General features: G+C 40.7%; 2 protein-coding genes across 3 annotated transcripts in view; one reads left to right on the top strand and one right to left on the bottom strand.

Annotated features, from left to right (window-relative positions):
• Positions 1 to 4673, top strand: c11h11orf68 (chromosome 11 C11orf68 homolog). 2 transcript variants are annotated; one of them, XM_088348425.1, is made up of 2 exons: positions 1 to 80; positions 2480 to 4673. In XM_088348425.1, exon 2 carries the CDS (start codon positions 2496 to 2498, stop codon positions 3234 to 3236), a length of 741 nt encoding a protein of 246 aa, XP_088204551.1. In that variant the 5' UTR covers positions 1 to 80; positions 2480 to 2495; the 3' UTR covers positions 3237 to 4673. The 2 variants fall into 2 exon arrangements, with proteins under 2 accessions (XP_088204551.1, XP_088204552.1); XM_088348426.1 differs by lacking the exon at positions 1 to 80 and adding an exon at positions 1588 to 1744.
• A 1304-nt stretch (positions 4674 to 5977) lies between these two features.
• rela (RELA proto-oncogene, NF-kB subunit a) overlaps positions 5978 to 24979 on the bottom strand; it is a 30956-nt gene continuing 11954 nt past the window's right edge. Inside the window, exons 6-11 of the mRNA XM_088347754.1 lie at positions 19782 to 19916; positions 15312 to 15416; positions 15026 to 15241; positions 14864 to 14944; positions 10912 to 10998; positions 5978 to 8437 (exon numbers count right to left, since the gene is read on the bottom strand). Coding sequence (XP_088203880.1) covers positions 7596 to 8437; positions 10912 to 10998; positions 14864 to 14944; positions 15026 to 15241; positions 15312 to 15416; positions 19782 to 19916 — 1466 coding nt within the window. The 3' untranslated portion in view covers positions 5978 to 7595. The remainder of the gene's footprint in view (positions 8438 to 10911; positions 10999 to 14863; positions 14945 to 15025; positions 15242 to 15311; positions 15417 to 19781; positions 19917 to 24979) is intronic.

The raw sequence follows: 24979 nt of genomic DNA, 5'->3' as shown, positions 1-24979 counted from the left end.
TCTGGAAGTTGTAGTTTTCTGGGCAACTCGTATTCATATTGGCATCGGTTTGACTTCTAATTCACTTCGATTGACAAAAGGTATCACTTAACGCTTTATATTTTTTGATTTTGACTATTAAAAGATGTTTTTTGGATCCGGAAAGAAAATGGAATTCGTCAGTGGTCCGGTAGAAAACCTGTGGGGTTTAGAAGAAAAGCTAACGTGGCTAACGTAGCTAGCAAAGTCCTTCACGTGAAATAAAACGTAACATATAGCAAACTGATGAGAAGTTATTTTGCGAGTTTAAATGTTAGGAAAACTACACAAGAAGTTTTCTGGCCCCCTTTTAAAAGTAATGCACGTCAAAATGTCATTTTAGGTTAATTTAGATTGCAACAAATAACGGATCTTCTTGCACCAGGTGTCCAGATGACCAAAAACAAATGTGCTGTTTTAGTATTTATTGAATGTTAACCCAAAATGGTAAAATCAACTCTCAAATGTTAAATGAATATGCAAGTGTGGATGTCAACCTATAAAGTATGTGAAGGTATTCCAAAATGTGACTCAATATCTTAGGTTAATCATTATGAGAGTATTTGCTGGAATGACCTCAATTTTTCACAGCTTGTGTTGAAACGTTTCAATTTGTAACTTATGAGTCATGTTTATTTGTGACACTCTTAATCACATAGAGTCTCAAAGGGCTGCACAGACCACAGACGATTGCAAACCACAGACTATTATGACACCATCCCCTCATCTAAAACTTACATGAGGGTAAGGAAACACTCAAAAACCTCAACGTGAGCAAAATGAAGAAACCTTGAGAAAGGACCACCCACGAGGTGATCCTCCTTCCAGGATGACCAGGAGGCAACGGATGTTGCAATAACATATAATACACAGATATTGTCAACATAGAATATTGGTTATTCATATGCTATAGAATAGAAGTGTGTCTTACGCATAGATTTAAACATTTCCACTGAGGTTGCAGATCGAATCTCAGAGGGAAGAGCATTCCACAGCACCAGGGACCGAATGGAGAACACTCTCGAACCTGCGGATGTGTAACGTTTGGCATTTCTTTCTTTAGATTTCTCATTACACTATTATTTTATATTAGGCCAGTCTCCAAGCACTTTGTTTTAAATATTGTTTGCTGCCAGTGTTTTATCAATTTAAAAAAATCTTTATTACATATTTACCTTGGTGTGCCATGTCTAATGTTCTTGCATACAAGTGTATTTAGTTTCATTTAAATGAGTAGTTTCTAAGACATGGGCATTTAAAATGGGGTTAAACCAGGATTTCTAGAATATTTTCTATCGTGCCCCGAAGAGGGAAAAAATATGTCTTATTTTACAGGAAATACTACAAACTAAATTCCAATTGATTGGATTGATAAAGTGAATGAGAATAAAAAGTGCTGTTATTTTATATAGAGCTTTATAAAAAGCGGAAGAGAAGCAATGCATTTGACGACTTGTATTACTAAGTTTCAAAATGAAGATAAAACGTAATAAAAGTAAAACGGAATGCACTTTGGACGGATTGATTAGGGAAGCGCCCTCCCACCAGGAGGAAAGTGCGCTCAATCCATAAGATATGCAAGAGTGTTTCAGCTCCTCTCTTATAGTGAAAACGTTGTACATGCAGCATTACAGACACTCAGAATTCAGATCTCACATTACAAAAGCAGAAAGCAGGAATTTCCTCTGGAAGATAAGTACTTTTTGCATGATATCTAGTTATCAAGGTAAGTTGGCCTCCTTTTTAGATAGCTTTTAAAAAGCTTTCTATGTGACTATTTAGTTGGCTTTTTACTCTTTTAGCTAGCTATCTAGCCTTCTTTTAGTTTTTTTTCATGTTTACTTTTCGAATTATTTTACATTTTATTTTTATTGTTTGTTATTGCAACATCCGTTGCAGCCTGGTCATATTGGAAGGGGGATTACCTCGGTGTGCTCCCTTCTCAATGTTTCTTCATTTTCCTCATGCTGAGGTTTTGGATTTTTGTCCTTGCTCTCAAGTAGGTTTTAGATGAGGGGATGGTGTCATAATAGTCTGTAGTTTGCAATATAGTCTGTGGTCTGTGCAGTCCTTTGAGACTCCTTGTGATTAAGGGTGTCACAAATAAACATGACAACTCATCCTGGGGTTTTTGAGGTTTTCCTTGCCCTCATGTAGGTTTTAGATCAGGGGATGGTGTAATAATAGTCTGTACTAGTCTGTGGTCTGTGCAGCCCTTTGAGACTTCTTGTGATTAAAGGATATACAAATACACATGACTTAACGAGAGCGCCACTTGCCCCTAGCATAGTGAAGGTGCAACTGCACTTTGTTCTAAAAAAAAACAAAACGACAAAACATGTTCCCTGAGGTCACACGCGCCCCTTTTGAAGGAGCCCTGCAACCCACTTTTTGGGAATTACTGTGTTAAACCATTATGGGACAGCTTGTATCGTTTTTCATTCAGTTTTTGGTTCAACAGATTAAACGGGAGAATCATGGAGGCGGTGTCCCCGTCAGAAGGCGACCCGGAGCCCTTGTTCGCCGCTGACACCTACGCCGCTGAGTCCATGGCAGCAGACATGGACCCCTGGATCACGTTTGACTCCAGAAAAACCCCCAGGTCGGAGTTCGACGACTGGCTGGAGAGCAACAGGCCGTCGCAAGTGAGCAGATACGGCGACGAGGATCTCGGCGCGAGTCGCGTAGGCTGGATCGCCGTACTGGGTCCGGACTACTGCCCCAGCACAGGGGAAGTGATCGGCCTCCAGGAGAGCTGGGAGAAACTGGTGGCTAGCGGGCGAACCGTCAACTTCCAGAACGTGAAGGAGCTGGCGTTGAACCACCGCGTCCTTTCGGGCAAGTGGCTCATGCACCTGGACAGCGGCTTCAAAGTGGACCACGCGTGGGAGCGCTTGGCCAAAGCCACCGTGGACGGCAAGTTTTCAATCATCAAAGTTAGCCCGTACGATCCCATCAAAGGAGGCAGGCACGTCATCTGCGTCTACAACGACAACTTCACTGATGAGAGCCAAGTGGTGGAGGTGGACGCTCACATCCGAGCCTCGGGGGTCAAATGTCCTCTGTCCTACAAGCCCGACGTGTACACGCATCTGGGAATCTATCGGAACAACCGCTGGAAGCTTTGTCCCACCATCTACGAGAGTAAATACAACTTGGAGTGTGTCCCGAGACGCTCCTGCATCATCAACAAAGTCACCAACCTAGATGTTACATAGAACTTGTGATCAGGGGGGCGGGGATGGATCCAGTTCTTCCTGTTGTTGGACAATTTGTGAGATGATGGCATGATGTTGACTTGTAGACCAGTTTTCTGGAAGAACTCATCCTTATTTTGTTTTTGCTTTTACCAGCTCTGTAGCCTAGATGGTAGGGCGCCCGTTCCGAGACTGGGTGGTTCAAGCCTCGGCAGAGTCATATCTAAGACTTACAACATTGGTACTCATTGCCTCCCTGCTTGGCGCTCGGCATTAAGGGTTGGAATTGGGGGGTTTGGTCACCGAATGACTCCCAACACAACAGGTCTAAAATGGCGGCGCCCTGTTTGGCTGCGGCTGCATCGGCTCGCTACAGTTCAACTGTACGGGTCAGGTGTATCGACATTTTGTTCTGTGTGCATGGTTACAAAGAATGACAATAAAAGTAAATTCTATTCCATTTCATGGGATGGGATTTCATTTGGACATGTACTGTTTTTTTTTTTTTACAACAGGCTTCCCAACTACCCCAAATAGCTTTTTTTTAATATTATTTTACTTTTTTAAATGCACTTGCCTGGGTGGGTAACCTCCATTTTTTTGCACAGTTGTTGATCTTGATGTGGTTTTGTTTTCACAATAGGATCCTTGGCAATTAAAATACCTCTAAAAAAAGACAAAAAAAAAATTTTTTCTTTCTTGAAAATGTTTCGGCCAACCGGGCAGAGACGTCGTGTAACGCCCGAAATAAAAGATGCACGCCCCGGGCGTCCGGGCAGACATTATTTCAAACACTGCCTTTTGTCTTTATTTTCCCCTATTTTTCTTTGTCTTCTTGCTTGTCTTCCTTTTTTCCTATTTTTCTAATTTATTTTTCGCTATTTTTTTATTCCTTTTTTTTTAAACCCTTCTCTTTGTTTTTTGTTTGAGAAATGCTGGGTCAAAAATGTGAAGAAAAAGGCTGCATTTTGCCCGCTTTCAGTCTCAGTCGTTCGTAGTCTTCAATATTGATTGCACTACACATTATGCTGACATCTATTGGACAAATATAAAACACTGTCCCTTTAAGAAAAGCAGAATGTTTTTATCAGCGCTGTTTTTGTGGAAAAGCCAATTTGGCCCAACCTCACCCATTGTAGCGTCAGCATCACCCACTAAATTGAGTTCTGGTCTAATAAGTAACAAAAAAGTAGCTCCCAGGTTGGCAACTCCTCTTTTTACCAGTACAATATAAATATTGTTCAGTGGCGAGCGCCAAGGCCTGCAAGATCTTCTCTGCTGGCCTAACAAACATCTGATGCATGTGATGGTAATTATATTTTGTCCATGAATACTACAAAGATTAATCATTTTTGTTTTGGCTTACATTTGGGGGCTTGGTGGATATTTACATCCTTTGTAGGTAATGATTTTATCTTCTTATTGCTCTCGTTTTTGTATTGTTAAAAGTAGTCTATAATCTGTACAGCCCTTTGAGAGTTCTTGTGATTAAAGGCGTCACAAATAAACATGACTTGACTCGATGATTTAGGTCACACAAGTGGAGAACAGCTTCACTCTTTTTCAAAGGTGCTGTCTGGAATTTAAAAAGGAGTTACTGTCTGCCGCCATCTACTGGCTAAAAGTCCTGAAGCCTCAGATCATTCGTGAGTACGTGCAAATCTTTGGCACTCCCTAATAAACTTTATTTTCGGGTTGGCGTTTCGGCTCTACTAGAAGCAGACCTTTTCTTATTTTTACCATTACAAGCCATAAAGTCACTGTCCAACTTCCCCCCTCGCACCTTTCCTGCTACCTAATGTGTTGCGAGTCCCGGAGCAGTGTTATTTCAGTTGCTTTACCTTTTCACAGAGGATTCTTTTCCAGTTAGATTTTTGTATTCAGCATGTTTCGTCTGGGAGTTCCTCTTTATATTATATTCCTTGAAAACAGCTTCAATCTATTAGCAAATTAGGCAGACAAGTAAGATGAAAGCAGATAGGTGCAGCAGAAAAAATAATGAAAATAAAGGCTCTTTGAACTTAATTGGGTTTTGTAAAACATAAGCCTTTTAGGGACATGTAAAGTATTCCGTTTTTCAATGTCAGGAAATGATCAAACAATGTCAAAACATGCGAGGTGAATCCTGTGTTTTAGTCAATCTAATAGATATGTTATCTGACTGATACCACTGGAATGTGAGGTTAGGGAGACGGGCGTTTGAGCCTAAAAGGTTGCCGTAACACCTCCACCACAGGGGATCCTCCCCTCCCAGGGGACCGGAACCCAGAGCTGGTACGCATCCCACCTCGCAGGGTCAGTTTGAATTTGGCCAGCCACAAGGTAGGAGGGCATGTCCTGACAGGAGGAGCTGGACCAAGGCCTTCAGCTCAACGGGAAGCCAAAGAGCCTTGCCAAGTCAGCAGCCAAGCTTGATTACGCTAGCGGCCAAACCGAAATTATTTTTAAGAAAGCATAATAATTCATAACCTTTCAAACTATATAGATGATTGTTTTCGTTTCTAACATTTCAAATAAATGGACACGAATCATTTCGAGCGGACATTTTCTTTTGTAATATAAACTTTATGCTTTTGGTTCAAGGTTTGGGAAAGAAACACATTTAAATGTCACAAATGGGGCAATTTGATTCAACAAAGCACAAAAACCTAGTTAATCAGATGTGATTGTTGCCGGGATCGTGTAAATACTATAAAAATTTATATTTTCTTCAAACTTTCTCAGCTCCAAATAAATGTAAGTGACAGACATTGTTAAATATGTGCGACCATGATAAAAATCTTTTATTGATGTTGTAAATTATGAACACAATACCAAAATAATATTTACAATATTTATTTATTGTCCTTCAAAGTCTGATTGATCATCAGATACACCAAAGAGTTGTTTACCTCGTCATGCTTTTTTTTTGGTTTCATTTCTTTATTTCAGGACACCTTTCTCTTATCTCTAACATTGGTCTCTGGTTTGGTGAATTTTTGGCTAGCATCTGTGAATTTCAGCACGATTGGCAACTTTGAGCTTGAAAGAAGCGTCACATGCACAACGTTTCCTCTTTGCAGCCTGAGTTGCAGTCTAACAGGTACCATTACATCATTAAAAATATGAAGAAGACTAAATTAAAACTTTTAAACTCTAGATATTGGTAATTACGCAAAACAGCAATGCTTAAGTAATGTTTCATTGTGGGCAAAGAAATGAAGACTGCGCACGAGCCGCCGAGAATTACCGTACTCATTATAAAACGTCCACGTAATGATTTGTGTGTTGTTACAAAAAATAGAGCATTGGTGTCTTGAGGGTCGAGAGATGAGGTTGCATTTATTGATTTTTTGACGGATCAATTATTGTGCAAATGCAGTAATAAGTAAAACCTTGTGTGTAACGCGCACCCAAACTTTTTTTTTCAAGGTTTTTAGATCTTTTTCATGGCTGTATACAAGCACTTTTGAACGACTTCCAAATCTAATTTTCCAGTACCATTAAAACGAAAGAATTTGGTGTGAATCATGTATTTTGCTGAGCCACAGATATATCTGCAATCAAGACATGTGATTTTTAGATCTTGAGTAAATGGTGAATATATTTGTTTTTGAGACAAATCTCTCACCAAATATATGTTGGGTAAAAATGACTGAATTACGAAGTTTTCAGTTGCAGGAAGTTCTGCTCATTGCAATTCACCACTGGGAAATACAACCTTATTTTTTTTGCATGGCTCTTAATAAATGTCCATTATCAATATGTAACCCTTGCAGTATTATACATTACTGTGAAGGTACTGTCCTTTTAGGTGTGGCGATGACGTTTCATAGGACAATGCCGTACAAACTAATGCCAACTGCAGTTAATCACGAGGTAAAAAAAGATGCAATGGCAAAGCTAAGCCACCGGAAGGCAGTGTCATTTTTCAGCTGGCTTGTTGAGAAACATTGCATTAATTTCAAGCATTTACACACACTCCACCCAAAATTCAAGCACTTAAAAATGCTTGAAAATGATCAAGGATTTTAAGCAAGCGTACGAACCCTGAAATGAAGAGGCGCCTCGCCATTGCAGTCATTTAAAACATCCACACAATGAGTTATCGTTACTAAAATAAGAGCCGAGGTGTTTCTGGGTCGAGATTTGTGGTTGCGTTCGAGGTTTTGCGATTGTGGTGAGCGACATTTTCGACTGATCTATCATCGCGCAACTACGGTATTAAGTAAGAACTCGTGAATATCGCACAACCAAACTTTTGAGTTCTTCTTTAGGTCAAATATGCACGTTATACACGAATAAATATGGTATTTCTCTTTTTTAACATGACAGAAACGATACGGAATTATCGCTGAAAGGGATTTCTGGACGAAGAGGAAGAAGGCAACCGGCTGCCTTTTAGGTAGGGTGTCCTGAGACAAAACCAGCTTGGCTCCCGCTGTTCAAAATGGACATGAGATGATCCTCATCCACCGAAGTCAACTCGTCATACTCGTCCAGCACGGCAGGCCGCTGCTGATTGTTGCCATTGTTGGCTAAAACGTCCATCATGCTCTCGTTTCGCAGCAAATTGACGATGCTGTTGGGATAATTCATCCAGGTGCTTCCCGGGTTGCCGGCCGGGTCCGAAGCGTTCTGCGCCACGGCAGGGGGGCACACCGACGGGCAGTTTCCCCTTTCGTCCGGAGGATTCAGGAGGTCCACAAAGTCGTCCATGTCCAGACTGTCCAGGGTTCCCGAGGCTTGGGCTTCCGAAAAACTAGGGAACTGCGGTATGCCCTCGTCGGTTGTCGAGGCGTCCGCCGGGAACTGGGAGCTCAGATTGGGGAAAAACCCGGCGGACTGCGAGTCAACGGGGGCAGCGGCGGCGCTCCCCTGCGAAACAGGCTGCTCCTGAGTAATAACTGAGCTGATGCCGGGGAAGAATTCTTGGAAGTCCGACAGGTTGACGGTGGGATAGTCCTGACTGGAAACGGCGGGGTGGTTTACAGCGCAGCTGGAGACGCGGACGGCTTGTGGTTGCAGACCCAGGTTCAAACCCTCCATGATCTTCCACGTTTGGCTTGTGGCGGCGCCCGACCGGGAGGGTGAGGGGGCGGAGGAGGAGCTGGGAAAAGGGGAGGGCGAAGAAGAGAAGGGAACGGGGCTTGCTTCGACCTTGCTCTGGTTGGAGAACATTTGGCAGGGCTGCATGTGAGTAAAGGTGGGCTGCACTCTGGCTCCGCTGGCCACCGCTGGAACTGCAACACAAACCCACCCATTAACAAAACGCTACGGCGACCTAAACTGCGCTGATGATGAAGCAGAATGGATTTCTGGTGCTCTGGTAGCCAAGTACAGCAGTACCTCTTCATATGAGCTCAAGTCGTTCCAAAATCATGCTCGTATCTCAAATTGTTCGTGTAACCGATTTAAAATAATTATAATCGAACTGGCCCGTTCCCGACCTCTAGTTATAAAACACATATTCCTGATCACTGAAAACACATTCAAATAGTAATTAAACATAAAAAATACAGTCATAAAATAAACAAGATATTACCAGGCAGTGTTTTGATCATTTCACACAATTTTTGTACGTGCATTTTTTGTTGTTTTTTTGAAGACCGATCTGGTCTTGCCCATTTTGGCTCTTATTCAGATCGTCTCAGTCACTGGTGGAATGAAATGAAATGAAATGATCTGCATTTATATAGCGCTTTTCAAGTCAATGACTTCCCAAAGCGCTTTACAATGTGCTCCACATTTCCCAATAGCGGCCTTGCAGCCATGTAAGGCGCTAACCTGCTTATTGGGGGTATAAGGGGTTCAGTGTCTTACCCAAGGACACTTCGACATGTAACACGGACGAGCCGGGATTCGAACTGGGATCCCTTGATCCCAAGACGAGCGCTCTACCTCCTGAGCTACTGGTGGAAGACGACAACTTCATCTTAGATTGAAAATGTCGTCGCGGTATTCAACATCGTCTGTCTGGGTGTAAGTAAATAGGTGCCGCGTTGTGTTTAAAATATTTTTCATCGCTTTATAAGGAAGATTTTCAATTGTGAGGTTGATGATATGTAAGCACTTACAGTGCACTTGAAATTAAAGTTACTGTAACTTTAAATGAACGTACACATAACATTTTTTACAGCTCAAATTCGATGATTTTGCCTGTAGTAGTTTGGATGCGTAAACTGGACGAGATGATGTTGGTGGTGAGCAGTCATGAGCGGTGGGCGGTTCTGAGCGGTCTCTAGTGGTTGCCCCTGGGACTGCTCATGAACTGGATTTTCCTTCGTGAAACGAGTTAGATTTTTGTTTTAAAAATAACAAAAAAACAAAAATACCGAAACGTTCATGTTTCGAGGTGCTCGTATAAAGAGGAAGCACAGTTTTAGAGGTAAGATCTTAAACACAAGCCCAAGTCCGACCCCAGATTTAGCCTGGGTCGGGCCTAAGTTGTCAATCATTCTTTTCGGGTCGGCCTGGGCTTCTCTTATCGCTGCTAAAATGCTGAGATAATTTAATACTAAAAAACTGCCGGTCATGACATTTTTATACAAAAAAATTGTAGAAACTTCTATGAAAATCTGAAGATGAGTCTGTAATGCCCTGTCAGTGTCAGAGCTAGTAGCTTGGGCCATGATCTGTAGAATGCTCTTCCCCCTGAGATTCGATCTGCAACCTCAGTGGAACTGTTTAAATCTAGGCTAAAAACACAATTACAGCTTAAGAATAAGCTTTATTTCCTGTTGACAATATCTGTGAATGGTTTGTTAACGCTACATCCATTGAAGCCTGGTCATCCTGGAAGGGGGATGACCTCATGTGCGGTCCCTTCTCAAGGTTTCTTCATTTTCCTCATGTTGAGGTTTTTGAGTTTTTCCTTGCCCACATGTAAGTTTTAGATCAGGGCATGGTGTAATACTAGTCTGCGGTTTGCAATAATCTGTGGTCTGTGCAGCCCTTTGAGACTCCTTGTGATTCAGGGTGTCACAAATAAACTTGACTTGATTCGATCTGCAAGGAACACTGATTAAATCCGTATCTTGTCACAACTCACTGTGACGTTGCAAAGTTGTGAGTTTTTTTGGCCCCATGAATCCCTGGTCGGCAAAATAACACAAAACGCCTCATCACAACCTCTACCGTACTATACTCTTGCAATGTCTTGGTCTATTATCCACCCATCATTGTTCTTTTTTGTCTCTCCGTCTCTCTCTCTCTCCCCTAAAGAGCTGCACTAAATTCTTAAGGCTATACAGCTGCTGTGCTTGATGGTCCGATTTTAAGCCCGTCGAAATGACGGCCGGCCTTAAAAATGTTCCCATCAACTCTGTAAAAAAATCCGTCAATGATAAAAAACTGCTGGTCAACCTCTGCAGACGCAGAAATATAAAAGATGTAAATGTGTTTATAGTCTTGTTTAATTCAATTTCAGGCTTTACTTTGTCATCACAAATCACCTCTCCTCAAAGTGGGGAGCGGCCGTGTAGGTGCAAATATGCACTGAAATTGTCAGTGATGAAAACATTTTTAAATTATCTAATAAATCATTAAGAGAGGTATTACTCAGATCTACCTCTAAGCATCTTTTGACACAAAATGGAAACATATTACATTTGAAGTTGAGTTGTGAATGTCAACGTTTTGAGGAAAAAGAAAATACTAAGACATGAAATCGTTAATGTGAGCTAGATATCTTGTGCAAACGAAGAAAACAACTTACAAGATGGCGTCATCATGGAGTGAGGTTTGACGGGAGCTGTCCTCCTGGCAGGGGCAAAGTGTCGGCGATCGGGTGGTGGGATGGACTCTGAAATCCCAACAGGCAGGGTTATTATTTTTTATAAATCAGAGCTTACGTGTACCCTCATAAATGAATGAGTGGAGAACTATATTTTATTTCGAAAAGGGCAACACTTTATTTGGAAAAGTATTGAACACAATTTTTATTGTTTTGTTTATTCAACTAAGTAGTTGAAAACCGCAGAGAAATTACAGTATTGCTGCAGTGTTTTGTCATGGAGGTAGGAACCTTTGTGAGGTATCAGTTCACCGGTGTGCTTTACAGCGTGAATCACTTCCGCCCAAATGAGATTACCGAATGGATTCAAGAGGAGTGGTTCGCACAGCCTCATTCTAACACGCCATCTCTTTATTTTATCAGTAAGTTTGTCGTTGTTACACTAACAATTTATTCATTATTTTTTGCAGTTAAGCACAGGACGTGGAATGTTGCTCCCCACGCACCAGGGGAGTGGGGACAAACATTTTCCACGCACCAGGGGACAAACATCGATTGTATTCAACTGTTTTGATAAAATGGAACTTTGCTTATTTTGTCTCTGGGGTCCTGTTGACTGTTTTGTCAGAGTTGTGTGCTTCAATCTCCAAAAGCTGTATTGAATAAGTTTACTAGCGTGCATTACTTTTTTGCCCTTGCCTCATTTAGGTAAGCAATTTTGGCTTTTGGTTTGTGTTTTTTGCAGCATGTGCCGCTGTATAGTATATTATTATCCGACCAGCTCTCAGTTAGCATCGGGGCTGCTGAAGGCTTCCGGTTTCGTTTGCTCCTGGTTAGCGCCTGTTCGCTGCACACACTGTTTTTTGCCGACCAGACAGCCGTGTTTATTGGTTTATTGATTGCCAGGCTCCCGTTTGTCGCAGTACCACTTGTCATTGTTGGTTCTCAGTTAGTCTGGCTGCTCACTGCATGTTTTTTGTTTGATCAGCCTTTCGGCCGCCTTTCGGCCGCCTTTCGAAGTTCGGTCCTGGTTAGCCCTCGTTAGCTCTGTGTGTGTTATTTTTGCTGTTTTTTGGCTACTCGTGACACAACACCTAGGAATTCAACCCAAAAACTCCCAATACTTTGCTTAAAACAATTTTTGACGTTTTGACTACCGTATTTTCAGGCCCATAAAGCAGACATAAGTCTCGGAATTGCCCTGTCTCTCATCTAGAACGCTGGACAGAGACCAGCTCTGTGGCCTTAGGGTTGGGCACCCGCTCCCGAGAATGGGAGCTCACAGATTTGAGCCTTGGCCAAGTCAAGACTTGCAACATTTTTAGGTGAAATCCGATATTTTTGTGATATTGTTCACATTTCCTACTAAATGCGAAATCTATGCATCTCCAGTGACTTTTGTGCGTCTCTTGTTTGACTGCCATCATATCCCGCTTGCACAAACGAGGACGCATGACGTCACACACAATGGAATTGTTGCCGAAATTGGTCATGGATTTTAACCCCGTACCGTATTTAGCAATTTGAACGTTATTGTGCTACCGGAGGCTAACCAAAGTTGTCTCCCCGAATAAGAATTCAATCAAAACCATTACTTTTCCTCCATTAAATGCTTTCCGTTTATTCGTCCGCCATAGTGTGTTTATTTTGGTGCTACGCAGAATGACATGGAAACCGAAAAGCTGCTGCGAGAGAATTGAAGATTAATGAATCGAAGGTTCTCAACTTGGAGGAAGCTGAAAAATGAACTCCGACAAGTTTTAATCCGTGTGTTTTACTTTGTAATAAATAAATACACAACAACTAAACTTAGTTTTGCCATCACTGTATTTTTAAATATGCACACTTGTATGCTTGTCTGAATCAACCACCCACCTGCATGAAAATGCCCCCCATCGTGGTGCATGGTTACTAAAACATCTTGATATCCAATTTTTGGGGGGGATGTAATAGAACAGTTAACGCACAGAGCTTTTGCAGCTTGTATGCGCAAGGGGAAACATTTCATGCAAGCCTTATCGGGCGGGTGTGCCTCCAGTAGCGTTAAATTCTGAAAAAGAACCAACTACGGAGACTGTGCCCCTTCACACGGTGCACCTTATAGGCGTAACAATACGGTCATTAACACGTAAACCAATATAGTGACTGGCTTGCTTGGATGCCGGTATTCTTCACATGACATCACAGCTCAGGAAGTCAAAAACAAAAACAAAACAGGTTGTCTTCAAAATGCATAATCTAAAATTAACTGTAATTCATTAATTTATTTATTATCTGCACCGCTTGTCCTCAGTAGGGTCGCGGGGGTGCTGGAGCCCATCCCAGCTATCTTCGGGCAGTGGGCGGGGGACACCCTGAACTGGGTGCCAGCTAGTCGCAGGGCACACAGAGACAGACTCACTTGCTCATTCACACCTAGGGACAATTTGGACCAGCCAATTAACCTGACATGCATGTTTTTGGAATGTGGGAGGAAACCGGAGTGCCCGGAGGAAACCCAGACAAGCACGGGGAGAACATGCAAACTCCACACAGGAAGATTCGATCTCATGACCTCAGAACTGTGCCGCACACGCGCTAACCACTGTGCCGACGTGCTGCCATAACTGTAATTTATAGCTTAAACATATATAGATTTTGTGCAAAATACAAGTACTATATCCTAACATTTAGCATGTTTTAGAATATGGGAATGCCTTTAAGTTACTTTTGCAGGTCATTGGAAACTGTTTTGAGGTTTTGCAGCCGACGTGCTCATTCCGACTAGTTTTCCACGCTGATCTGCGGTGCCTCATTTATCAGATAGCCCCTGCAGCTGTTCAATCAAGCCTCTCAAATCATTTCATGAATATTTAACAGTTGAACTCGCAATGACCAATTAGCCTATCAGTAGTCAGTTTCTGCAACTAATTGCGCTTGTTTCCTTATTTAAAAACTCGATCAAGTGTGAGGCAAAACGATGGACAAAAAACTAATGAAAGTGCGCAATATTAGTCAAAATAAGGAGCTGGCTTCCTCTGAAATCTTCTTTGCAGGTGTCAAATATCAAAAACAGAAAAACTTATCTCTATGTCATCTAGATCTATAGTTGTCTGGCGATTGCTCAGTGGATGTGGGCTTATTAGTATTATTATTATTATGATTTAATTTATATTGGGCTGGGGCAAGAGAATATAGTCAGACATTAAACCAGTCCGTGGTACAACTGTTATAGAATAGAATAGAATAGAATATGCCTTTATTGTCATTGTTACAACATGGGATATGCTGTGACAACGAAATTGGACGACTCCAGTCCCACATTTACAGTGAGGTTAAGGAAACAAAGAAACAAGGAACAAAGTACTAACTGACTTTGTTGTCCTCGGCGGGGGGGGGGGGGGGGGGGGGGGGGGGGGGGGTGGTTTGTGAGGGTCAAACAGAGTTCCCGAATGTTTGATCTTACATTACACAGTCCAGCGTTTTTCCGAATTGCTCAGTCCAGCGTTTTCCGAATTGCTCAGTCCACAATTAGTAGATTTGGGAGTCCACAATTGAAAGGATTTGGGAGTACAGTCAATAAACATGCCCGATTAAAGTCGCCGTCGACGATAAAGCTCCGTTGGGGTAGTGCAAGCTGATGTTTAGCAGCGGGCAGGAGATATAGCGCTATGCTAACGTTAGCATCTGGTGAAACTGTTAGCGGTGGAAAGTATACAGCAAACACAAAGACCACAGTTAACTCTCCCGGTACATAGCTAGAAACTCCATATCGAGGTGAAAGATCCACGTCTTGGTAAGATCCTCATCGGTTTCAGAACCGGTGGCTTTATTCAAAGGAGTAAGCTTTTCTTTCGAAAAGTCCATAAAGTTTTGACCAGTCTGTTTTGCTGTGTCACAAAATGGTTGCAGGAAACAGTACTCAACTACAAATGTAGTAAATTTCAGGTCTTACTTGCGGACAGCAGAGATCCCAGCTTGAGACTATTGAACATATCACTCGTGCGCTTGCGCTTTTCATTCCAGCGATATTCGTCTGCGAGTTGGACAGTATAAAAACCTCAATCAGATAACGGTTACGTCTCAAACGAACGTGACGGCGGGTTTAAAATGGTACCTCGGTCGGCGGGCAGGTACTGGAAGTCCATGGGTTCGCTGACCTCACGGTCGGAAGGCCGGCGGAGCTGCACTTTGACACGGACGGGCTCGCTGAGGTTGGTGTCGCGATACGGCGGCGTACGGAAGACGATGGCCACCTGCCTGTGGACGTCGGCTTGGGAAAACGTGCCTTTACCCTCCCATGAGTCCTGGAAGAAGCGCACCTCGATGTCTTCTGTTAAAGAAGTCAGGGGAGGGTTTTCACAGGGAGGCCGCCTTGCAAAGCGACGTCCGGCGCGTTTTACCTTTTTGTACTTTGTCACAGAGTAGGAAGATTTCATCGCCGCCTTTGCAACTGCCCGAGTTGCGGTTGACCCGGCAGATCTTCAGCTCTGCTGTGTTTGGAGCCCCTAAGATAAGAAAAGGGGATGCTTAGCCTGAACCAGGCAAATTGCACCCAGGCTAGATCAGATCGACAAAAGTCGATCTGAACTAGGAGTGTTTATTTGAAAGTCAACTGTCATTACCGTAAATTCCGGACTATAAGCCGCTACTTTTTTCCCAAACGTTCAACCCTTCGCAGTTCCCCGTTCAATGGTTTGGGATGAAAGTTATAATATTATTATTAAAGCTTTGAAAACTCTCTCGGTGTAACGTCTTTCTTTGTAAATATGTGTAACCAAGTATAATATGTATTTGCAACTGTATATTTTTGTAATGTTTTTATTTGTATTTATTTTGGACACTTATTCTGATAAGTCTTGCACTGACCAATTAAAAAGAAGGGGCGTATCAGACGCGGGGGATGACGGGAAGTGGGGACCGGTAAAGGTGAGTGTTTGTGGACACGGCAGACAAAGGTGGATATATATTTTTATCACCCTTACCTTTGGAAATATACACTTTTTTTCCTTGGATTACTTGCAGGTCTGCATCAAATCTTAAATACCGGTATCATTTTCCTTTCATTTTGCCGGCTGTGGTTTTTAAACTGTGTGCACTGATCGCTGCCTGGCCCTGTGGCTTGGACCTTGACTCAGCCTCTTGGCTGGGTGCAAGTGTCTCGGCCTCTTGGCTTTGTAGTGTATTATGATTTGACGCATAATGGATAATTGATGAAGAATATAAAACAATAAACCTCTACAAAATCCCCCCCCCTCGGTTAAAATCGCGGGACTCAAAGTAGGGTTTGGGTTATATTTGTGATTGTGTTACATGTTTTAATGTGGCCGCATGCGGCTTATATACAGGTGCGGCTTGTGTAATTACGAAAGCGGTTATCCTCTTAAAACGTGGTGGGTGCGGCTTATAATCAGGTGCGCTCTATAGTCCGGATTTTACGGTATTTGTAGTTTGAACTTGATTTTTTTAGCGGGGTAATAAGAACAGAAACAGAAAAGTCAGTTCTTCAGAGCAGTGTCTTGAACGACCCATTTTTCTCAAATGCTTGTTAAACCTGTGGCTTAATCATCCTTATAGGTGCCACCCGATTCACACCTATTTTGTTTTATCTCTTCCCCAAAATTGATGAGATTGGTTGCCACACTGCGATTTTTTTAACAAGTCAAGTCAAGTCATGTTTATTTGTATAGCCCTTAATCACAGAGAGTCTCAAAGGGCTGCGCAGATTATTGCAAACCGCATACTGTTATTACAGACTATTATTACACCATCCCCTGATCTAAAACCTACATGAGGGCAAGGACAAACCCAAAAACCTCAGGATAAGTCAAGTCAAGTATATTTGTGACGCCCTTAATCATAAGAAGTCTCAAAGGGCTGCACAGACCACAGACTATTGCAAACTACAAACAATTATGACACCATCCCCTGATCTAAAACCTACATGAGGGCAAGGAAAAACTCAAAAACCTCAACATGAGGAAAACGAAGACACCTTGAGAAGGGACACACCCCTTTGAACTATTTACCCAATTGCACAGCCTTTGGAGCGTGCCAATTATAAATGCTGGGTCTCGTTTGTTTTCTGAGAATCTACTGCACCTACTGGCATGTGACAATAACAAATATACTAAAACCCGAGATATTCTGGTTAGTGACATTGCACTTCTTATGTTTTAAACAGCACTTTACAGCCACATTGAAGTACCCACCCAGCAAAAACATGTTAAAAATACATTAAAAAAACATATATTTTTTATTATTTTGTATTTTTCACATGTATTTTAATATCCCAATCTTAAAATAAACAAATCACCCAAAAAAGAAAAAAGAAAGACAGTTTGAAGCCAAAGGCCACCCAGCCCCAAAATAACTGGATGCCTCTTCTACCGATCATGTCAACTCATTTTTATGTCTTGCATAATTATAACAGTCTTTTGTTGGTCCATTTAGTAATGATTACTTGGTTTGAATAATCATACACAGTTTATGATTTTTTTTAACCCCCATCCTTCGACTTCTTACTCTCTAGCAACAATACAATGTGTTAAACCTCCGCCCGGCTCTACCGTGTTTAACCAATCAAACGTAGCAGCCGCGTCATGTGACCATGTTCAACTTTAGCTGGGCGGGAAAATTATTTACGGATGAAACAGATGGAAAATGTCGCTTAGCAATACCGACTATGAAAACACAGAAGAGGATGAACACCTCTGGCCTCACATCAAAAGCATGTTCCCCTTAAAAATGGGTGCTACAATATGCAATGTCTCCTTTGTTGAGTTCATGGGCTAGATCACAGGTGTCAAACAGGCGGCCCGCGGGCCGGATCAGACCCGCTAAGGGATTAAATCCGGCCCGCGAGACAACACTCAGAGAAGCGCAAGAGAAAAACAAGCTGCAGGTTGAAATATGTCAACTTGATGTTGCCAAAGCCAGATGCCTCTCACAAAGACACTCTACTTGTATTTATTTCTCTCTCTCTCTCTCTTTCTTTTCCACCCCTTTTCCCACTCAGTCTCTGTCTCTTTCACTCTCTGTGTCTCTCTTTTTCTCTTCCTTTGTTGCTCTTTGTCTCTTTCTCTCTCTGTGTCTTTTTAACTTCTTTTGCTCTAACTTCCTTCTTTCCTTTTCTCTCTTTTCTCTTTCTCTCTTCCTACCCTTCGCGCTTTCTTTTCTTTCCTTCTGTCTTTCCATTTCTCTTTGGATTTCTTTCTTCCTCTCCCTTTCTTTTCCCCCTCTCTCATGACTTTTTATCTTTTGTTTCTCACGCTATCTCCCCCTCTCTTTTTCTTTCTTTGTCCCGCCCACTCTCTTTTTCTTTCTCTTTTTTCCACTAGTCCGGCCCCTGACAGAATGTTTGTTCTATCGTGTGGCCCCCGAGTTAAAATGAGTTTGACACCCCTGGGCTAGATTGTTGTTCTGCTTGCAGAGATGGTTAAGATAAGTATTGGGGCTTTAAATGTGCTACATGTCCCTAGTTTATTTATTTGATTTATACTATTTTTATTCTATTGTTTATACAAGCACTTGAATGACGTTGATTATTTCAATCCACTTTTAAATTAAATGTATTTTTTTGTTGATTGGATGGACTTTGATCGTTTGATGATCTGATTGGTTGTTTTAAAAAAATCAATAAATACGACGTTGCTACAGTTACTCAGTACTGAAGTAATTTAAGCACTTTTTAATTTTGACTCAAGTAAGTATTTGGATGAATACTTTTACTTCTACTTGAAGTAGTAAATATTATTCTGAAGTAACAGTAGTTTTACTTGAGTAACATTTTTGGCTACTCTACCCATCTCTGGTTGCATGTAAGCGACCTACTAAAATAGCCACATACGAAAATAAATTCAAAATATGAATAAAGTGTGTGCTTAAACATTGTTAATTATTTAGTTATGTCATTAATAACAGGGTTTCTACACCCGTTTCACGGCCAAAATCAAGCACTTCTCAAAGACTTTCAAAGCCAATTTTATAATTTTTACATTGCAATTAATTGGTTCATGATGATAATGATTCATTAATTGTCCTTATCATTATAATTATCATTATTGATCCCACCAACACTAAACACTATAGAGGTGGCATATTGGCGCCATTTTTAAGTAGACTTGTTTTATTTTTCTTCATCTGGCGCAGACTGCCAAGAAACATGGCAACAAGTTCAAGCATTTACAAGCACTTCATCCAATATTCAAGCACATATCAAACCTTTAAAACACAATATAAAAATTTGATCATTTCAAGGGTTTCAATCAACCCGTAAGAACTGTGTAATACATTACATATACTGGTGGAAGGCTAAAAAAATATAAAACCTTTACACCATTTCCTGTACCTTGCAGCAATGGCAGACACTCATACACCATTTTTGTATTTCGAAATTATTTCCTTCTTTGTCTTGATCGTTGTTGTCAGTTTTTTCCAGTTTTCTATCCCCTTATCACTATCTTATTTGGGAACCCCTTATTATTGTCAGGAAAGGGAAAAGAACCCAAAAAATCACAATAAAATGAAATGTTGACCCTCTCAAACGCACCAATTGACTGAACAGGATAAAGAGATTGAGCAGGGTATTATCGCCATCTACTGTTAAGGAGGGTTCTTGACCCTCTGTTTCTTTTTCTTTATCTATTTTGTCAAGGCAAAAGCTCATGACCCACTGAAAACAGGTCGGCAACCCAAGTTTGGGTCCTGACCCACCAGTTAAGAAACACCGCCCTAGTAGAGGTGCTGAATGTTTTATGTATGGTTACTGACACAGGGTTTTACGAGTGCGGGTGTGTATTATTTGTAGGAATCTGTGTGTTGTGGGTGAAAGTCCATGTCTCTACCCCCAGCAAATCCATCTCAAGACTCACTGTTATCGAAGATAGGCTGCGAGACCACAGGCTCCAGGGGGAAGAGCTCCCCCGTCGGCAGCGTAATGGAAGCCTGGAAGCACAGTCGCACCGAGTTCAGGTCAAATTCCTCCTCCCACACCTTGGCTTCGGGAACTGCGGCCAAGAGAAATTAGGGAGAGGATGAAGGCGTGGCAAAGTCTAGCTGCAGAACAATTGCATTACGGCTTCCAGGCGAAAGGCGGCAAGACATTTTTATACTGATAGGTGACAATCCTGTGGTACCTCTTTATACAAGCCCCTCTAAACACCGGAATTTTGTTATGCGAGTTTTATTAGGGACGAAAATCTTGCTCTACATACTAGAGGTCCACCGATTATCGGTACAGATATTTGGAAATTTGATGGATATTGGTATCTACATTTTTATTTATTGATACTCAGATACAGCCGAGCCTTTCTCTCCTCTCCTGCCTTCTGTCTCAAATGCTACCCACCCTGCACCTTTCGATTGGATAAGCAACCAGGGCCGGAGCTACTAAAGCAGGAATAATAATACTAGAACAGAGTAAACAGCAGCAGCTCTCCTAACTCCTGAGTCCCGACATATCTGTGAATCAAACCACTGATAATATTGCGATTTTAAAAAGTCTGTGGTAGAAAAAGGTGTGTGTGATTAAGAGATAGCGTCAAGTGTAGTTAACTAGTTTTAGGGAAGCATTTTCAGGTGGAGACTGATATATTAGCTCTTATCATAACATGAGTTTGTCAATCAAACGTGTGTTTGTGATTGATAAAGAGCATTAAAAGCTCACTAAAGTGGAAGGCTGAGTGATTAGCTGTTACCATAACATTAGTTGGTCAGTCTGGCTCTATAACAGAAGTGCCCACACTTATGAATCTGGGAGCTCTGTGGAAATTTTGATGCACTTTTGGTTTTAAGTTTATTTAAGTCATACTGCTTGCATTGACATTTTAATTTGTTTATTGTAAAAAAATAATAGGTAGCTTCTTTTGTTTTTGTGAACCTTTATACGAGTTGCTGTTAAGCCTCATTTCGTATCCTGCACTGTTGATGGTTTAAGTGAAATATTAGTCATGGTAGTTGTGTTGAAATTCTAATTTATTTACTTTAAACGGTTTCAGAGAGCTATTAAAGTTCAAGCTTTTACAGCAGATGAACATAGTCTCAAAATATTGGTTTTCGGCCTCCTCTTAACACTAATAATCGGTATCGGCCCTGAAAAGCTCATATGGTCATTCCTTACTACATACAAGGGTAAATCCAAATTACAAGCAGTCCCAGAGGCTACCACTAGAGACCACTCACCTCCAGCATCAGTTCATCCCAATTTCCAACTTGAACCCACTCCACTTGTTTATATAACACAGCACATTTCTTTTCATTATGTTGTTCCTTTTTGTGGCTTTTTGTGACCCTAGCCATAAGTTCCGTAAAGGGAAATAGTACAGTGTTTTCCGAGAAAAAAAAAAGAGAATGATATTGAATGAAACAAAGCGGTAAAGAATAGACAATTCCAGTTTTCAGGTGAGTAACCTAGCTAAGGTGTACGAGTAAACATTATTTGTACGCTATTGAAATAGATGGATGTCAAGGCTATAAAACAGGGGGCGTGACTTTTTTTTTTTTTTTTTTCAAAATAGCGAACCACTATTCATGACAAGATGGAGGGACTTGTTATTCTGGATACGCGACAAGGAACTAGCGGGAGATAGCAGCGCAGAAAGCAGAAGTCCCTGTCTACAAAAACTTGAGGCAGCTTGAACCAAGGGGGAATCATCGTCGGGTACAATCAGAATGGATTTTGAGCCCCAGCCATGGCTTGTTTGTAAAATTCAAGAAGATGAATGACTCTCATACTGCGATTTGGCATGAGAAGTCAGTGAGTGCCGGTTACAAAGCCGCAGAAGAGTCTTTGCAGCAGCTTGCTTCATTCAAATAAAAAAAGAGACAAAAAACGGTTAGATGTGAAATGTGTTGGTTCATTTAAAGTCACAGTAACTGCTGGCGAGGAGGCAGTGAGTGCAGGTTACAAAGCCGCGGAAGAGTCCCTGCGGCGGCTCGATTCATTTAAATAAAAGAAAGGAAATAAAAACTGTATGATATGAAATGTGTTGGTTTATTTAAAGTAACAGTAACTGCTGGCATGAGGAGTCAGAGAGTGCATGTTACAAAGGCGCGGAAGAGTCTCTGCAGCGGCTCGATTCATTCAAATAAAAGTAAGAAAATAGAAACGGTATGATGTGAAAAGTGTCAGTTTATTTAAAGTAATAGAGACTGCTTGCTAAGTAAGTGCTGACATAACCTAACAGTTTCTCGTGCCACGTCACTCTTCCCGCACCCCCAGGCGCCTACTCCAGCACCTCGATTACATTAGCAACCGCCGACTTCCTCCATTGTAATAAACTCGCATTTCAATTTGTTAATATCTTATTAATTGTTTTACTGTATTTTTTATGTTTAATTACTACGTTACTGTGTTTTTAGTGATCAAGAAGATGTGTTTTATAGCTATTTGGGGATAAACTTTGATGCTTTTGGGAGGTCGGGAACCAGCCAATTAGTTTTTAATAAGATTTGTAATTTTTGTGATTGATATCAATTACTTCTAATGATAATTCATTAAATTAAATAATTACTTCATATCTGGGAAATTCACTCGTTACACGTGCAATTCGAGCTATGAGCACGATCCTTACGATTAAGCTCGCAAGAAGAGGCACCACTCTACATCCAGGTGACCAAAACGGCCACTAATGAAGAAATTATAATCCGTAAATGAAGAATAATCTCAACACATTCCGCCATAGATCATCCTGCAGAATAATGATTATTCTAATGCCGTGCATCTTGTTTGAAAACAGACTATTTCAAGTGATAGTACAGTGGTAGGACTGTTTTTTTGTGTGGGTCTTTTCCCCTTTCTTTTTGATTCATGCTTGTTTTTTTTCTGCAATGCATCCCGGGTGTTATACTCCAAAATGAAACCCGTGATTGGTGAAATAAGTGAAATAGAAACCTTTGTTTTTTACAACTATCATACAATTGAATACCCTATTATACACTGAAACCAATAAACACGCTGTATAGTATTGTATAAGCCATTTATTTCACTACTGAACCGTCAAATAATAATAAGACACTGCTTAACCAATCAGAACGCATAACATAATGCACGATGCAAATCTGTGAAGTAGCAAAACCTTGAAAAGCGATGGGTAACGTTTTTTGTTTTTACAGTTATTTGCGAAACTATTTGGCAAGATAATTAATTATCAAACATGTCCAAAACTTGACATCAAGTTACATTTTGCTGAGTGTCCGGCAATGCAAAATTATTTTTCTCTTTTGGATAAATTGATTCATGTACTATTACAAAGGTTGTACGGCCTACAAACGTTGTTTGCTCTTACAATTCTTTCACAAGATATCCATTTCTTTTTATTTTGTGATACATTTTGTCGCATACTATTAACATTTTCGGGGGCTTATTTAGTCGGTTGTAAGATACAGAAATGTACTTAATCACATATTTTAGTGGAAGTTTGCAATGTCGGCAACAAAATTCACTTGATATAATCGGAAATTATTTGAATGCAACACAAACTTTTTCTTCTTTTTTCCGTGTTTTTTTTCTACTTTTTTTAAATTCCCTTAAAAAAATCTCATTGTATATATTTTTTCCGAGCTCAAACTTTTTTTCTTTTTATTCTCTATTTACTTTTTTCCTATATTTCTTTCTTTTCTTTTTTTCTGGCTTTTTCTAAATTTTTCTCTTCCTTTTGTTTTTTCTCAGCTTTTCACTACTTTTTCATTTTGGTATTTTTTTCTTTTTTGTTCTATTCTTCCCTTCCTTTAAGTCATTTTGTGCATAATTTTACATAATAGTGGGTCATGTTGGGATTAAAGAAGCAAAAACAACCCGAAGAGCCGTTTAGGACCCGAAAGAGCCGGTTCCTTTTAGTGAGCCGAGCCGAAGAAGCCGGCTCCTGACAAACTGTACTAACTTTACTCAACTTCTTTCTACTTCGACTCGACTTCAAAATACCGCATTTAGTACACAACGTCAGGGGAACCCTTGTATTTTTACCTTCATGCACTGTAACTTTGACTTAAGTCGCTTCTTAATTAGTAATTTTAAGCCCTCATTTTTGTGCGCTGGCTAGATTTTCTTGTGCGCAGAGAATGTGCGAGCAGTGCGCAACTGCGCACGCGTGCAGCTTAGAGGGAACACTGTTTGTGACCTGACACATTTCAGACTTCAAACATCAAGATATAAAACTGTAATTTCTTGAGAAGAATCAACAATAAGTGGGACAAAATCATGAAGTGGAACACACTTTATCGGACATTGTATTTTTTTTTGACAAATAAAAAAACGAAAAAGTGTGTGTGCAAAATGATTCGGCCCCATTGAGTTGATACTTTGTAGCGCCACCTTTTGCTGGGATTACAGCTGCAAGTCGGTTGGCGTATGTCTCTGGAGTGTTCCTCGTGCTTCATGATACTCTCTGCGCTTTAAACAGACCTCTGAGACTATCACAGTGCAGCTGCATTTATACAGAGACTTGATTACACACAGGTGGATTCCATTTATCATCGATAGTCATTTAGATCAACATTGAATCATTCAGAGAGCCTCACTAAACTTCTGGACAGAGTTTGCATTTTGCACGCCCACTTTTTCGTTTTTATTTGTTAAAAAAGTTCAAAATATCCAATTAAGTGTGTTCCACGTTATGATTGTGTCCCACTCATTGTTGATGCTTCACAAGAAATTACAGTTTTATATCTGGATGTTTGAAGTCTGAAATGTGGCAAAAGGTTACAGAGTTAAAGGGGGCCAAATAGTTTCGCAAGCCACTGAATAATGTTTTATTTGTATTTGAGCATGTCAGCATATGCATGAATATAATATCCAGTCCAAGCTTACTGTTTATGTTTGTATGAATGTAAATTTAAAACATAATAGATATAACACCTGTTAATTTGATTGATATTGACGGATTCATTAAGAAACGTTATTAATTATTGATTGATCTAAAAAAATGTTCAAGAAAATCTCACTAAATACAATATTTTGGTGTACCTCTGACGGAAAACTAGGAAAGAAACAAGTAACACTTTCAAATACATTAATAGCACAACTGTTACGATGGCCGATTTGAAATTATTTTTATTCTATTTTTTTCTTTTA

Source organism: Urocampus carinirostris, chromosome 11, assembly GCF_059441175.1.
Source record: "Urocampus carinirostris isolate Australia breed hairy pipefish chromosome 11, RoL_Ucar_1.0, whole genome shotgun sequence".
Classification (NCBI taxonomy): Eukaryota; Metazoa; Chordata; class Actinopteri; order Syngnathiformes; family Syngnathidae; genus Urocampus; species Urocampus carinirostris.
This window is presented reverse-complemented; position numbering and strand designations above follow the sequence as displayed.

Excerpts from the sequence above, each read along its gene's own strand:
- c11h11orf68 (XM_088348425.1), top strand. The coding sequence starts at position 2,496 with ATGGAGGCGGTGTCCCCGTCAGAAGGCGACCCGGAGCCCTTGTTCGCC.